This window comes from Pocillopora damicornis, chromosome 4 (assembly GCF_964200805.1).
Source record: "Pocillopora damicornis chromosome 4, jaPocDami1.2, whole genome shotgun sequence".
Lineage (NCBI taxonomy): Eukaryota > Metazoa > Cnidaria > Anthozoa > Scleractinia > Pocilloporidae > Pocillopora > Pocillopora damicornis.
Genome location: NC_142673.1, coordinates 25,057,850 through 25,075,268, shown reverse-complemented (window position 1 = coordinate 25,075,268; position 17,419 = coordinate 25,057,850). Strand labels below are relative to the sequence as shown.

Below are 17,419 nucleotides of genomic sequence, written 5' to 3'. Positions count from 1 at the left end.
GTGTTTCGCTGAATGACATTTTCCGCGTCTTAATTTAAATCACTGCCCCGCATTTTATCAAACATCGGAAAACAGCTAGACCACCTATGTGCCTTATCAGCCGATGAAAAAATAAAAATTAAATATGACATGACATGCTCGCCAAAAATCAGTAGAAATCAAAATACACCGATATCAGGTGAGGTAATTTTTTCGAAGGTCTCTTCACTGACACGAGATAGGCAAACCGGCATGGCTCGAGTTCCAACATCTCGCATCTTTAGTCTTTTCTTCTAAAGCATTTCGATGTATATGTTTCGAAGATTTAAAAAAGGCACAAATTGCTTCAAAATAATTACTAATAATCATGATCAGTGATCATGATTATACTGATTTTACCGTAAATAGCCCATATAAACATTAATCAAAAAATGATTGAGTGCACTTACATTCCTGTGTTGCAGGACTGTGTTTCGGTCGAAGGACAAGCTCTCCCGTTACAAGAACTGGGTCTTATGATAATAGGATTTCTTGTTTGTGTCGAGGTTCCGCATCCACTACAACTACTCCAAGCGCTCCACGTATATTTACAATTAATAGGACAACACTGAGAATTGCATCTTTGCGTTTGCGTCAAGTCATATGGACATCTCCCTCCGCAGGACTCAGTGAGCGTTTTACTCCGCCTACGAGAACGAAAACCACCGCCACAAGACAGAGTGCAAGAACTCCAGGAAGTCCAACTACTAACTCTGCAGTGGGTAGGAGAACATCTTCGCCTTCTTCGACGTCTCCAAGAGTATGAAGGCGTTGAAATCAAGGCTATCAAAAGAACAGCAAGACTTACAGAGTAAGTTTGCACCATTGTTGCAAAATAAGACGTGTTTTAGTGCGACCTTTGGAAGAATCACCCCACGAATAACAAAACACATCCTCAAGGTATCGAATATCCTCACGCCACCGCCTCCTACCAACGAAAAATGCTTAGTGGCTCATCTCAAAGGTTCGGGAGTGACGCACCTTGGCGCTTTCCTCTACCACAGGTTTCCTTCGCCAGTCTTTACTGGTAGTGACGCTGATAAGAAGGCTCAGAAAACAAAGCGACTTGGAATAGCACATAAACTTGTTCGTAAAGGTAGACGACCTCAATTCGACGGACGTCAAACAATTCAATTATGCAATTCAATTATGCACAAGTTGTTCTCCTGGTGATACTTTCGAGAAACCTTTAGACAATCCCATACTCCATCGCAAAATCTCAGATCTCCAGTATGGTGCTTTTTTATTTTCGAAGCGGTTTTCTGTATACATCTATGAGGTCTTAAAAGTGTTATGGATGTTATTCGAACATAACCTGACTTCATAACATTTATTGACATCATCAACAAACACTTAATTATCCTTGTCGTGAACTTTTCTTTGTACAAAGGTGCAAGAGTTATTTGAATTTCGTTGAATATTCGGCTAAACAATGGAATGGAGACATCAACGACCGAGAAAAAAAAGGCTTATCAGTGACATAAAGTTAATAAACAGCAAAAAACTCAAGATTATAATAGAACTGAAAGCATGCTCATTCCCTTTTCTCGAACCGGGAACACTCCGTCAATGAAAACCCTACACCGAGAAAGGTTACATTGTTGCGAGACCTAAATTGCGCACAGGGTCAGCATGCGCGTGCGAAAGGCATTTTTTCCGCAAGACCTTTACGGTCGAATTGTTTTTTTTTCTACTATATTTACACCAGTGAACTAGCCGACAAGCTATGCGCTCGGGCAAAGCACTGCAAGAAGTAAGCGGACACAACTGTGATTGAACAGAAGACAGAAAAAAAGCATGAACAGCAACTAGCCAGCTGCAGTCATCAGCCTACTTGTAAAGCAACTGCACAAAAGATTGTAACTCCCAGAATTAACATGTTCAGCGACAACAGATGCTGATGCACTTAGAAATAAATTGGCTTTGGCATATTTCTTGTCAAAACAGAGGAACAGAACCATTAGTAATATTCTTAATGTATACCTCTATCAACACTGCAACCTATAGGTCTCTTGAAAAACCGCCATACTGTGACAAATTGGCTTGGTTTGTTGTTTGAGTTAACCTGCTATGAAATATCCGGGCGAATAATAACTGCTTGGTTTTAATTTGTACCAGGCTCAGAACTTCGGTGAAATTCCGAGACACCCTTTGACTTCGTTCTCATGCTTAACAGTCTGACTTCTTCAACTTCTCAATTTTTTATTCTGGAAAGGATTATCGCCTCATTTATCACCTGACACAGCAAGGCGCAGGTTTGATTCAAAAGATACATTGGATTATTACATCACCTCCTATGATACCTAAGCTGCTAGATAACTGTTTTGCTACTGATTCAGTGTAGTCAGTTGATTATATCCTTTTTCAATGTTTCATAGCGTGTAGATCTTATATTTGTACCGAGTTCAGACCTTTGGTTAGAATTCAAGGAATCCTTTGCCTCTGTTTTACAGTCTTACTTAAATTTTTTTTCTTTTTCGTCTGCTGAAATAATGATCACATTATTTATCACATAACGAAGCAAAGCGTAGGCTTAATACACAAGATATCTTTGATTAATACACCTTTATATCACCTACTGTGGTATGTAAGCCGTTAAGTAGGCTTTCACTGTTGTTTCAATATATGCCCAGTTGATAATAGCCTACTTTAATGTTACATGGCAAAATAAACACTATCATTTCCCTGCAGGGTATAAATGGAGATATACGATAACTTGGTTAAGGTAAGCTGATAAGGAAATTAAATGATGTTAACCTCCAAAAAATAAATAAAATGTTGCAGATTTTGTTACAAAGCCCTAACAATTATGGACGAGCTCCTTAATCTTATGGTCAAGCAAAAGGCTAAATGTTGCTGCACGCAAAAGCCGGATTAAGTTGGCTTCTTGAACTGTGACAAAGAATAGCTACCCGATGTAACCTATCGAATGAAAAATGATATTCCATGGTCGTTATCTTTCAGTTACGTTGATCACGTGGAGCTCTCGTGGTTGCAGTGCAGTATTCAAAGACATGGTTTTGGTAATTCAATTTTGGAGCAACAAGGCGACGAATTTGTGCTCTTATGAAATAGGCGAAGATATTGTTACAACTTTGTTTCGTTCACATACGATACTCATAACTGATACCATTGACTGTAACACTGATTTAACTATTTACATTCTTATGTAGGTTCAGTACCCCACCCCATCTCTTAAAAGGGAGCGCGGTGGCCGTTATATAGTATGTTAATACCTTTTGCTGAATCTTAACCATTTACAAAGTGACGGTTGAACTATGAATGTTTAAACTACTGCCATGATAGTCTTTTACTAATGTATAAAATATAATCATTGGAAAATTTTGGGGTGTTTGATAAGGCCTATTATGATGCTGCATGAAATCGTCTGTGCTCAAATTCCCTCTTCATTGTTGTCAAACTCGGTTACATAACATGAAGAATTAAGAAATAAGATGACATTGCAAACATGTAAGCAAATCATTGAGTACTTACATCCCCGTGTTACAAGAACGAGTTTCTTGTGCAGGACAAGTTCGTCCGCTACACGAACTTCGCCGCCTAATGCTTGGGGAACGAGATTGAGTCAACGTTCCGCATCCAATACACCTACTCCATGCATTCCAAACGAAAACACAATCGACAGGACAACAGAATGGGTTACAGATTTTAGTTTCCTTTAGATGGTGTGGGCAGTTGCCTCCACAAGACTGCATGAGCGTAATTTCCCGGGTGCGTGTAGTCGAGCCTCCACTGCAAGATTTACTACAGGAGGTCCACGCTTCCCAATTGCCAACTTTGCACTGGACAGGCAAACAACTCCACCGTCGCCTCCTTCGACGTCTCCAAGCATTTGAAGGCGTCATAACGACAGCGAATACAATTAGAGTTAGAAATAGAGTAGAAAAACGTGTCATTTCTAGAAAAACAATTTGCTATTTGCAAGTGTTTCGGGACGCGTCGAAGATCCTTGCAGTGAAACGTGGCGCGAAGTTACCCTCTTATAAGTAGTCTACGTGCTATAAACGACAACCCATCGATGATTGAAGGCCGTAAAAACATACCATTACGAGTGTCTCCATACAGTCGTATGTCAGGTCGACAACCCTCACACTGCAATGTGACACGAAGAACTTTACCCTAAAAATGGAAACCGCCAGGGGGAAAATTTTCCCAGAAAAAGATCACACGTCATTGACCATATATCAGTCTTTGTCGTCTTACGTTTGCAGGAAAATCTTGCATGTTGGATAATAAAGTCGAGTGAAATCATTCAAATAGATAGTACAGCAAGTAGAACCTACGGCGAATTCAAGGTAAACATACACTAAAGTTCAACGCTCATGGGTTTTATTCTATCTGATTTGATATCGCGAAAAAGAAAACCATATCACGCATGATAAGGTCTATCAAACCTGTTTTAACATAAATTAAAAATTCTCTAATAGTCGTGAACAATGTAAGCTTGCATATGTAACAAGTCATAGCATATAAAAACATATCATAGCACCAAGCGTAATAGCCAGGAATTGTTTACTGAAGTGCATTCAAAATTTTCTAAGACTAAATTGACCGGCAGCTACCTTAGAAATAGAGTAAAAAAGCGTTATATAACGCATTTCCCCTTGAGAGTGTTATACTAAAGAAAGGTCGACGAGCCTCACCACTGTTACCCTTAAAATGGATACCCCCCGTAGATAATTTGTGCTCCATAATTAGCTACCCATCGATGACCATGATTAATGTCTTGTGGAAATTAAATAAAACATCAATGTTTGTTGTTTATAATGTCCGCACGAAAAATGATGACATCGTCAATAGCTTAGAAATAGAGAAGAAAAGCCTACCATTACGAGTGTCTCCATACAGTCGTATGTCAGGTCGACAACCCTCACACTGCAATGTGACACGAAGAACTTTACCCTAAAAATGGACACCGCCATGGGTAAACTATGCCCCAAAATGACTGCACGTCCTTGACCATAATAAAGTTGAGTGAAATGATTGAAATAGCTGGTACAGCAAGTAGAACTTACGGCGAATTCAAGGTAAACATACACTAAAGTTCAACGCTCAAGGGTTTTATTCTATCTGATTTGATATCGCGAAAAAGAAAACCATATAACACATGCAACAAGTCACAGCATTTAAAAACATATCATAGCACCAAGCGTGATAGCCAGGAATTGTTTACTGAAGTGCATTCAAAATTTTATCAGACTAAATTGACCGGGGAGAGTTTTATTGATTTCAAGCTTCACAAGCCAAGATTAGTGATCCACGGGGCAATAGCACCATGTACTCCGTGGCACAAGGGTTTCAGCCTTTAAAAAGACTTTTAAGTAGAAACATGCAGGAATGTAAAACAGAACGTGATCCTGAGGAATATTCTGCCTCAACGCCTCAACGTCTCAACAATCTCAGACATGGAAAATCATACCAAGCTTCTCAAAAGAAAGAAGCTCCTCAGCTCAAATTTAAGAATGGCTGGTTTGCAAATAAAAAATGGAGAAGATAATTCAAATTTATTAGGTCCACTCCTAACCTGCCAAATGTGGTCTTGGAGTATTCTAAATGTTATTTGAGCATAACCTGACTTCATAAAATTCAATAACAAATTTCCAAACACCTAATCCACCATTTTATAAACTTACATTTCTTTCTAGTTGCCGGAAATTATTTGAATTTCGTTCCATCAATAGACTGAAAAAAAGAAAAGAATGACGCGGGAAAATGATGATCAGCGATAGAGAAAGCCTGAAATTCAAGATTATTATCTAACTGGATGCAACCAGGAACACTGCGTTCAACGAAAATCTTTCACCGAGAAAGGTTACTTCTTCGCGTGAAATCACTGCACAAGGTCCGCACGCGCATGCGAAACGTATCCTGTCAAAACCTTTTGCGCCAAATTTTTTTTTTGTTTTTTCTAATATCTTTACAGTGCTACACTTGCCGATAGGCCCTCTAAGCTATTGTCAGAAAAAAGAGAGAGAAGGAGTACAGTGACAGCAAACACTCAACTACAGTCATCGGCTTACTTGCACAGTACTTGTGTAAGAGATGGTAACTTTAGAATCGGCTTGTAATACCACACCAAACTATATTCTACTTAGAAATAAAATTGGCCATTTGTCATACATCTTGTCCAAACACAGACGCACAGAAACATTAATAACATACTTAAGGTGTACCTCTATCAACACTGCAAACCAAATATCTCTCGAAAAACTGCCACGCTGATATATATCCAAGCGAATAGTAACGCTTTGCCTCAATTTTTACCGAGCACAGAGCTTGGTTAAAATTTGAGGTATCCTTTGCCTTTGTTTTCTTGCTTTACAGTCGAACTACTTTAACATTTCTCTTTTTCATTCGCGGAAAGGAGTATCAAATTATTTATCAAATAACAAAGAAAAGCGTAAGCTCGATAGACAAGATATCTTGGATTAAATACACCTTTAATAACACTTTCTGTGGTATCTAAGCCGTAAGGTAGGCTTTTGGTGTTGTTTCAATATACCAAGTTTATAATAGCCTACTTTAATGTGGCATAAGAAATGTAATTGTCTCCTACAGGATATAAATAGGGATACAATAATTTGATTAAGCTAATCCAATAAGAAAAAATGCAATGCTTTCAATTTAAAACAAAATAAGGATCAGGTCTCTTGACATGTGCGCCAAAAAATTTTCGAAAAGTTGAAACTGCAACCGGAAGAGCTGAAAAATGTGACAATTTTTGAGTCGCACTACCGAAGTACACAAATATGTCAAGATAAACACAGTTGATCTGATTTAATTTCTGGCGCGTATTGTGCGGTAATAAACGTGAACCCAAATCGGGCATTTTGGTTTGCTTTTTCCCCTCTACTTCTACAAATTATCGATATGCAACAGCTGCAAATGTTTGCCTTTTCATCCTGTATCAGAGATGGGTAAATGAATACATGCAAATCCTGAAGTCGCTTTTCTAAGACGGCGGCATTTACGTAGAATTCGTGTTACGCCTTACACATGGACCATTCCTCCTCCATTAATATTCATTACTTGAACCGTTTGCTCTTCTTACGGCCATTTGTCGTATTTTTTTTCTTTTTGTGCCAAAACCTTCAGCTGACCTTCAGCTGGTCGGGCTATCGCTCTCTCTTACCTCACTTACTGGACTATCGGACCGATTAAGCAAAATTCCGCTGGGTCCCGCTTGATCTAAGATCGGTCCAGCCAATGTATCGTCGAAATGACGAAAATTTTGGCTTGGAATGATCCCGGCTCATAATAAAAAGGAAAACGCCCATCCATGCTAAAAGTTGGCGGGTGAATATTAAAATTCCCGCCGATTGAATAGTTTAACTGGAGGTCATGTCTGGGTCAAATGATTAGCGTTGACAGCTCCGGAAGCGGTGTCTTTTTGTTTTTTTCGATTTTTTCAAAATCTGCCTGCCCTACCCATACACTTCGGTGTCTCTGAAGTTTCTGCGGACTTTCCGAAATTTTAGAAATTTTTGAATCACCGGTCGCATACGGAAACTTGCTGTGATGATAGATATTAATCCTTTTTTGACGGATTATTGATCAAAACTTCCCTAGTGCGACCCGGGCCTTTTAACTAAATAAAAAAAATCAAGGGGTGCGAAGGTCGTGGGAAGGTTCATCACACTATTGATCGCACAGGAACAGAGCATAGGCTTGATACACAATACGACCTTTTCATTGAAAATTATAGTGTAATTTAATTAGTTGTCATACCCCCGCGGGATATTATTTATGGTTAAGCAAAAGGTCGCTTCCACCGCCCGCAAAAGAATCAGATCACCTCTTGAACGACGACATATATCAGTCATTGAAAGCTATTAGCAGTCTTTCAGCTACTTTGAACATATGGAATAGCCGCGGTTGCTGTGATGGAAAAAGGATGATTCTTTTCTTCTGGATTTTTCAGTACTTAACCTTTTGGGTAAGACGTGGTTTGAGGTAATTCAACTTCTTAGGGTTACAAACTCGTTTCTGCAGGAAATCGGCGAAGACACTACAACAGCTTCGTTTCTTACACACAGACGAATACACTGTGGTACTGAATAATGTCATTTTCATCAGCTACTTATTAAAGTTCAGTAACCCACCTTATCCCCTTACCGCAAAAAGCGTTGGTTATCAAAACGTTTATGCTTTAAAACACTTCTGGTTAAAATGTAGCCATTTTAGTAACGGGTTAACTAAAAATCTCTAAACTCTTTCTGTGATAGCTTAAGCTGTCAGTCAAAGCTTCGTAATGTTTGGAATATGATCGCTAGAAACTATTGAAGCGATTGATAATGGCCTATTATGTGTTTGAATTCCCTCATAAGCATTGTTCAAACTTTTTTATACAACGCTGAGGAAACTACCACCAAGTTAAAATAAATTCATCATAGGCAGGTGACCAACGGATTGTCACGGCAAATTTCCACAATACAGCAGTTGTAATGATTTTTGCCATTTAATCAAGTCCCTAAGCAAGGTCAGTGCTCACACATGTCTAACTATCATGCGGGAGGGCGGAGTGACCCTTAAGTTAAAAACTCCTCATTCATGCATCGACCGTCGGGTAGGGTGCAAAGATGCTCACATCGAAAAAAAGATAAGGCTTATGGAAGGTCCAATTGTGACTTCGTCACAATCCATACAAGAAGCACTTTTCATATCCTTCTTTCTTTTCTTTTCACGAAGTGACACAAAGGGTCCGGCTGAACACACGAACATGAAGCTTTAAACAACCGTGTTTTCGGATTATTTATTTCTTCAACGCTTGTTCGATCTCGTCTTTCGAAAGAGGAGAAAACCCCTGTTTAAAGCCATAGGATGCTGAACGAGTGGAGAGCTAGTGACAAATTAATTATGTCTGGAACGCCGAGAAGTTCAGAGAGGGGAGCTTCAAAATATCACGCCGTAATCACATCACCGGCCTCAGCCATGTTCTGATCACGTGCAAACCTGGAAATTGATTGCATTGAATAAATGTATCTTTCTCAGGATACAATTTTGATTTTCAGTCGATGTATGATGTATCATGTACGAAGAACGTGTAAAGCGTGCAAATTGATTGCATTCAATAAATGTATTTCGCTCGCTCGTCTGACGACTTCAAAGTTTTAATTCAAGGTTTTCAATTTTAATTCTTGACAAGGTCGAGATTTTGAGGTTAAGAGGCCAACCTTGAAAAGGCTGTTGACACTCCAGTTTGAGAGTGAAAGACACTGAAACTCGTGACAAGCTTATCAAAAAAAATTGTTTATCAGCAAAATCTAATTAAGCAATAATTCCCCAAGATGGACAGGACTATAATTTAAACATGTTCGCTAATAAAGTACTTAAGAACGTATATTTGACTTGATTTACTTAGTTGAACAGTTAGCTGAACAAAGAAGAGAATCCAGAAAGAGTTTCGGTTTCTCTTGCTCGAGTGTTCCAGAGCGAAACCCCCACAGTTAGTCGTAACACTTTTTTCAACGAAGCTGTGACAAACCATTGTCAAACAGCAGGGTATAGGAAATGCAACTTGAACTTGTTTGGGCAAATAAAAAGCCGGCTGTGAACCTGTAAGGTGTCTACCCCGATACTATTGTTATGCAGGAAACCTTTAATTTCATTAATGTTATATTGTTTGGGCAAGCTGTGATAAGCCATATGTATATATATATATATATATATATATATATATAAATATTATGAGAGGAAAAAAGGACGTAACTACATTTCCCGACAAGCCTGTTTCGTTAATCGCTTCACTCTTCAGGGGTTTATTAAACCCCTGAAGAACCCCTTTCCTATATATATATATATATATATATATATATATATATATATATATATATATATATAGGAAATATAACAAGATGCAACTTGAACTTGTTTGGGCAAATGAAAAGCCGGCTGTGAACCTGTCCACCCCGATACTAGTACTCGAGAAAGTAAGAAACATCAACCACATTATTCTACAGGCTAACACGGCGAACATTGTGCATTGTGTGTCCAACCAACAGTATCAATCTGGCAGGTACCAATCGTAGCCCCTAGCAAACGGAGGTCTCATGCTTAAGAACCCAAGATTTAGAAAAGCTGTTGACAATAGACAATCCAGTTCAAGAGCGAAAGATCATTAAGACACTTGAAGCACAAGAGACTTCGACAGCAATAACAAAGAGCTTTTTCAGCATTTCTGATAGAATTTGTTAAAAAATGTTTCCCCCGCAGCCAATATACACTCTAGTGATATTGCATCGATCCAAAACCCACATCTGTTATTGAAGTTTGCCGAAAGAAAACTCAAGTTCTCTTATTAAATATTTTTAAAAAGTATTTCTGGTGCAATTAATATGGGTGGCAAAAACAATAATTGTAAAACACAGAGATCAAATGAATTTTGCCGTTCAGCCAAACCAGTCAGCTGAGTAAGTACTCACATATGTTTGAATATCTTACGGAGGGGCAATGATTGCAATTACAATTGGTACATCCTTAGTTGTTACCATTGCATTCCAATAACCATGATGGTAGCTGACTACATCTGATTTACGCGCACCATGCGAAATCTAGTCTCTAAACGATTCATTCGTCTCCGATATTATTTTTTCTTTTACTTTGGCTATTTTAATAGGACGCCATGAGTTTCAAGGCTAGGAAACTTTTCTTCTTTGCTTGGCTTTTATCTGGGCACCTGAACTTGGCATATGCAAAACAAACAAAGCAGATGAGGCTATACATACATTATACGCTCTTGGAATCCAAGCTTCGGAAAAGCTGTTGACAGAGGTCACGCCGGTTCAAGAGTGAAATATCACCAGAACAATTAAAATAAAAGAGACCTCGACAGCCATAGGAAAGACGTTTTGCAGTACTTACGACATAATTTAAACCTAAACATTCGAGACAAAAATATGTTGTTTTATTGTTTTTTTAGAGGGCACGGTAACGAATCCTGCAATCTGATTGGTTCTTTACCCGGTCAGTATTTTCCTATCTCTGCCCACGGGCCACGGTAACGCTTTCGTGAGTCGCCGTGTACATCTCAACTTTCGTTGCCATTTTTCATAAATATACCTCGTTTTGCCCGCTGGGCAGTATTTTTAAGCAAACACATCGGTCACTACCTCAAGCCGACTTATGAATCCTCTCTTTCTCTCTCTCAAATTAATTTAGTTGACAAAAAAATATTGGTTTCAGAATGAATTTGTATAGGCAATGGTGTCATTACGTCGGTTGACAAGTGGCCTAAAAACCGTCTGCAATTGATTTTAATCATTCACAAAAAGTACTTAGAAAGTTAAAACGTGAGGTATTTGGTTACAGGTAAACTGAACAATGGAACTTTCATTCATTTAATGTCTGAATTTTCTCAAACAATTTGTTCGTAGTAAAAGAGCGAGCGAAGTTTTAATTTCAGTTCGACAATAAATATACGCTCTTGGTGAGTCTTTCAAAGTCCGTTCAATTTGGACATTTGGACCATAAATTGCACAACAGAAACTGAAGGAATTTATTGAGAAAAGGCCGCATTAAATCCCCTTGTGTCTCGTTAGAGTGTGCCGTTCGAATTCAGTTTTTGTGGAGGAAAGACCAGATTTACACACGCCGTTGCAGCAAACAAACGAGCAAACTCTCACAACTTCAAAATAAAAAAATTGAATTTACTCACAATTACTTTCCTCGCCGTTTACTTAATGAACAGAGGTAAATCTTCGTACATGAATGAATCGTCGATGAGAGTGAATAATACTTTCCGTTATATCATTGATTGTTTTTGAAGAAAACATTGTCGTGACAGTCCTTGCCAAACTAGTTCCGTTGTTTTTCAAATCTTCTTGCGCTTTTTTTTTCTTACGCGCTCTCTAATTGACAGGTGTTAGATTGTGGCAGATACTTGTAAAAATAATGTTTCAAAGTTTGTTTGGAAGCCTTTTAAATCATCTTTATCGTTACGGAAATGAAAATGTTTCGCTGAGGCATCTCTCTTTAATTTGCATCACCGCTATTTTAACTACCATTTACTCACTCAAAAATTGTTCAGTTTATGGAAGATCTTGCCGTATTTACTGCCCTAAATCATTCGGGTTCTTTTGGAAAGAATTTCGTCAAGTTTAAAAAACAATAAATATGTTATTTACCGGCTAAGGGTCGGTCCGTATGGTGAAAAACTGTGACCTCGGTCTTGAAAATGCTGCCCTCGGCCTACGGCCTCGGGCAGTATTCTCAAGACCTCGGTCACAGTTTTTCACCATACGGACCTCCCAGCCGGCAAATAACATATATTTACTTCCCCTTTAAAATACGTTTTCTTTTTGTCGTCTTTTCGAAAAATGTAAATTTGTCGATGCGTTATTCTCTCAGCCATATCTACACATTTTCCAGTGAAAATTCACTGAATTCAATGCCTAGAACCTAAGTATAAGCACTCGAGAAAATAAAAAGTTGCTTATATAATTCCTCCTTATCGTCTATTCCCTTTGGAGAAATTAGTAAAAAGAGTTCCTCTCGCAGCCATACCTACACTAGTAATATTGCACTGAGAAAATACCCACATCTACTATGGCTCATCTCCTATGACGTTTGTAATAAGTATCTCTGGAAGAAAACAGATAACCCAATGCAATTTCGCGGGATCACTCTCAAGCCCCTCCGAATCCTTAGTTCTGTTACGCAAATCAGCAAAGCAGACAAGGTTATACGCGCACAATACACTTTGGCAATTAAAAACACTTCACCCCTTGAGCACAGGAAAAATGCCAAAAAATTCCGATTCCTACTGGTTCACACGATGTTGTGATGTAATTCTTACCACTCTCCTAGCCTGCAGCGAGTCGTTAACGAGCAGTTCAGGTAATGGTTTAAAACTTCATAAAACGAGAAAGCAAGTCACATGTTGTTTTACAGGCTGACATTGTGAAAATCTAGTGTTAACAAGGTAGGTTCGTTCGTGCCCCCTAACAATCTGAAACGTCAAACCTTCTGGTGTGAAAGAACGCACCATAAGGTCTGAAATGTACTTTGGATCGCAATGAAAATGAATCAAATCAAGCAGCTACTCATCCAAACAGCGCGTTCTAACCCACGAAGAACTACCGGGAGTAAAGAAAGCCTGCTGCAGGTCATGTGCTGTGACGTTAGTTGACCAGGAGGTAAGTCTAGCGCCACGTTACGTTTCCTGATGAGTGTGTTATGCTCAGCTGTCTAGCTTTAATCCTGTATAACTCTACCAAATTGACAAAAATATGTAAGTTTATTTGCGAAGAACAACAGGAACAACATAGTTCCTGTTTGGGTTTGCGAATAGTGTTCTTGTTTGGTTTTGTCTCGCGGCCTTGGTGTCGACCAACAACATAGTTCCTGTTTGTGTCTTTTGTGTTCAATAAGTCAGCTTTTTATGGCGTAGAATACAAAGAGTTTTGTTATTCACTTCTGCAAACCTTGTGCGAAAACTTGGATTAGTAATTTCATGGAGAGCATTAATTCCTCAAGATCGACAAGCTAAAATACAAACATGTTCGCTGATAAACTACGTGTATTAGACTTAATTAAGGTAGTTTAACAGTTAGCTGAATAAAGAAGAGAATCCACAAAAAGAGTCGCGGTCCCTCCTACTTGAGCGAGTGTTCTAGAGCCAAACCCCCATAGTGAGTCGACACATTTGTTACAACAAAGCTGTGATAAACCATTGTCAAACAGCAGGGTATTGGGAAACATAATAAAATGCATCTGAACTTGTTTAGGCAAATAAAAAGCCGGCTGTGGACCTGTAGGGTGTCTGCCCCGACACTATTGCATCGTAGGAAATCGTTTATTTTCATTAAGGTTATCTTGTTTGGGCAAATGAAAGGCCGGCTTTGAATCTGTAGGGTGTCCACCCCGATACAATTCCATAAGACCAATCTATAAACCTGATGCAAATATTCGGATTAGTAATTTCACCGGGAGCTTTAATTCCCCAAGATCGACAGGCCTCTAACCCAAACATTTTCACCAGTAACTAACCTAAGGACGTGTATTAGATTTGATTTAGTTGGTCGAACAGTTAGCTAAATAAGGAAGAGAATCCGAAAAAATGCACGCGGGGAAACACGGACATAGAGTTAAAAAAAAAATAATGAAGTAAGGTCAAAAAAGATTGTATAAGGAATGATTTATATATATTTTAGCGAGCTAGTATAAGCTCGCAAAAAGGGATCACGTTCAGTAACAATCTACGCGCTATGGACTTTTTATCCCCGATAAGTGTGTCTATAATATCCATGGTAACCTGAATAAAGACATTGTTTTATGGTTATATGTTTCTAGATTGAAAGTTTGGACGTTTTGATGACAGACCGTTTTCTCTTTGTGGAAGCGAGTCTTCGTTAGCCAGGCGCGTCGAAGAAAAACAGAGAGAACTTTTAATGAAATGTTCAACTATTCGAAAGACGAACTAAGCTGACCAAAGATTTCAGTGACCGAGTCCTTTGTGAAGAATATAAGGACACAAAATTTAATCAAAGAAAGAATCTCTGTGAAGAATATAACGAAACGAAAACCAATCAACAAGTCAAAATCAAAATCAGTCAATTCAATGGTAAACGAAACTTCTCTGTGTCTGGGTGAAAAAACTAAGAGAGAAAATTAAGCAGAAAAAATTAATTCTTGTCAATAAACAAAGGAAGAGAGGGTGGGAAGGGGAAGCTACAAGATTACTACCCTGCTCCCTATTCCATTTGTTATGTGCTTGCCCGGACGACGGGTTTAGGAGTTTACACAGGCCCCAAAATGGTGGTGTGCCGTCGGGACCATCAACGATGAAAAAACAAGCTATCTGGTTTATGATTATCTAACGGTGGCACAACAGAACGGCAGAAACCATCAGTAACAGTACCTAAGGTTATCTAGGATTTCAAGAAAATTAGTGGATATCTCGAATTTACAGACTGTTACAGTCTGTCCCTGCTGGCAGTTAAGACACAAAAAGAAGGCGGTAATCGCAATTAATTAAATAAAATAAATTCAAATTTTAAATGAATGAAACTACTATGACATTCATTTATAATAACCGGGTATCATTATTCGTAAATCAATGCGTTTAGGCCTTGGCTGTCCAAAAGCCGTCACAGACAAATTAAGTCAGACTGTTGCTTGACCTTTTTTAAGTTAGTGGGTTACAATCAGAAAGCTCTCCTTCCTCAAAGATTTTAAAATTTCATAGATATTAACTACTGTTAATCCTGTTATAAGACCTCTTATAACAGGAATAACAGTGATGGCAAAACAAGCTTTAAATGGCAGAAATCGCCAGAAACCACAGCGGACACACAAGATGTGAGTAAGTTCCATTGATTTTACGTATGGAATGTTCATATTACGAAATATTTATTGTTGTAAATCGACCGTATTTGGTTCTCCATACTATTCCTTATAATGTGTTTAGCTTGGGCAGCCTGTGTTGGGTCCAGTCCAAAAAATGCAAACGGATACAAACGTCAATGATTATGGCCCTATTACTTTAAACACGGTAAACGGAAACCCTACAATTTACTATGGCTTCTTTTCAAGACACAGACAAAAAAAAACAGTCAGATTATTTCACAAGACAGGAATTCACTTCTAAAATTGGGTTCAAAGAAAATTCTTTTGGTTGCCTGATAGGAAAATAAAAAGGAATGAAAGGAGAAAGGAGAAAAGAAAAAATAAAAATTAAGGAAAGGAAAAAGGAAAAAGATTCATAGAATTTAATTGCACTCAACCATATCTATATCTGTTGAGTTCTCAACAGGGTTTTTTTTCAGAGATCTGGCTGTTTATGGCATTTAAAAATTTTCCACAACAAAATTTTCAAGTATTCTCCAATATAAAGCACAGAAAAACACTTCAAAAAGGTCGAGATAATCTCGGAGGCTAGCGAACTGTTCAGAGGCTAACGAATAGTTACGAGTAAGTTACAAGTAGGTGTTGGGCTGTGTAGTTGTCTCGACGAGAGTGTGGAGCACATAGGTCACTAACAACTTGGAGTAACCTAGTCAGTTCGGCTGAGAGTATTTTTTGTGTAAGGCGAATCCATTGGCGCAGTTACGGAAATGTTAAAAATGTTAATCTAGCAAAAGCGTCAGCAGAGTTTATCAGTTAAAAGTGGAACTTGACATTTGCACGTTTGCCCACTAAAATTAAAATTGATGAAGGCTTATTGCGTAGCAGGAACTAAATTCTTGGCCTTAAAAACCGTCGCAGAATTAGCTCAGCGGCATATCTGACATGTCCCAAATAGAGAATTCATATACATCAAAAGTTTCCCCGAGAAGAATAAAGGATCCTGTATGTTTGAAGTAGCGATTCTTGTTGACATAAGCTATATGCATGAAAGCATCAAATCGCCTCGATGATATTCTAATCCTACTATGCAAATTAAGGCGTTTGCCTTATTAGCCAAGTTTAACACTTGAGGAATTGAAGCCTGTTATGGCTTAGAGGTGGAGCTTCCGAAGCTTTGTTTTCAAGGTCACAAGTTCGATTTAAATTAAGTGAGGAGGCGATTTTATCATCATCGTTTGTTTTTGTTTTTCGTTTTGTTTGCCAATAAATACAAGAACACCATCCTGTGCTCTATAATCACGGCGACACTAAGCTTATCAGACATCTCTTTATCCTTAATCTTGGGAGATGATATTACACCCCTGTAAGCAGTGTGATATGTTTATCTCGCACGAGTTAAATTATTAATTATTTATCAGGGCGTGGAATTGCGCCTAATACAAGCGCCAATGCGACTAAATTTTTCACTTTGGCGACTAAATCCTGTAAAGAAGTCACCAAAGAAAAAAAAATGATTTTACACACTGAAATACGCGTGCCAATATATACAAGAACATTATCCTGTGCTTTATAATCACAGGGTCACTAAGCCTATCAAACATCTCTCTATCCTCAATCTCGGGAGACGATATTACGGCGCAGTATGCGGTGTGATATGGTTATTTCTCACATTAGTTGAATACGTGTTCCAATAAATACAAGAACGCCATCCTGTGCTTTATAATCACGGGATCACCAAGCCTATCAAACATCTCTATATCATTAACCTTGGGAGATGATATTACGGCGCAGTATGCGGTGTGATATGGTTATTTCTCACATTAGTTGAATACGTGTTCCAATAAATACAAGAACACCATCCTGTGCTTTATAATCGCGGGATCACCGAGCCTATCAAACATCTCTGTATCATTAATCTTAGGGGATGATATTACGGTGCAGTATGCGATGTAATATGATTATTTCTCACATGGATTAAAGACGTGTTTCATCGCTTTGAGCTAAAGAATTTAAAGTACAAAGGTCATAGGTTCGATTCCCGTCGGAAGTAATTCTAATTTCAAAGTGTGCTCGATCAACTTTACATATCTTATGA

General features: G+C 38.4%; 1 protein-coding gene across 3 annotated transcripts in view; it reads right to left on the bottom strand.

Annotated features, from left to right (window-relative positions):
• The window catches only part of LOC113683425 (protocadherin Fat 4), a 107,770-nt gene that overhangs the window by 47,518 nt on the left and 42,833 nt on the right, over window positions 1-17,419 (bottom strand). Inside the window, exon 1 of one of the 3 annotated variants that reach the window (XM_089205736.1) lies at window positions 429-1,515. The exons of the other annotated variants lie outside the window; for them this stretch is intronic. Coding sequence (XP_089061862.1) covers window positions 429-844 — 416 coding nt within the window. The 5' untranslated portion in view covers window positions 845-1,515. Of the gene's footprint in view, window positions 1-428; window positions 1,516-17,419 lie in introns of those variants that run through there. 3 annotated transcript variants of the gene reach the window in all.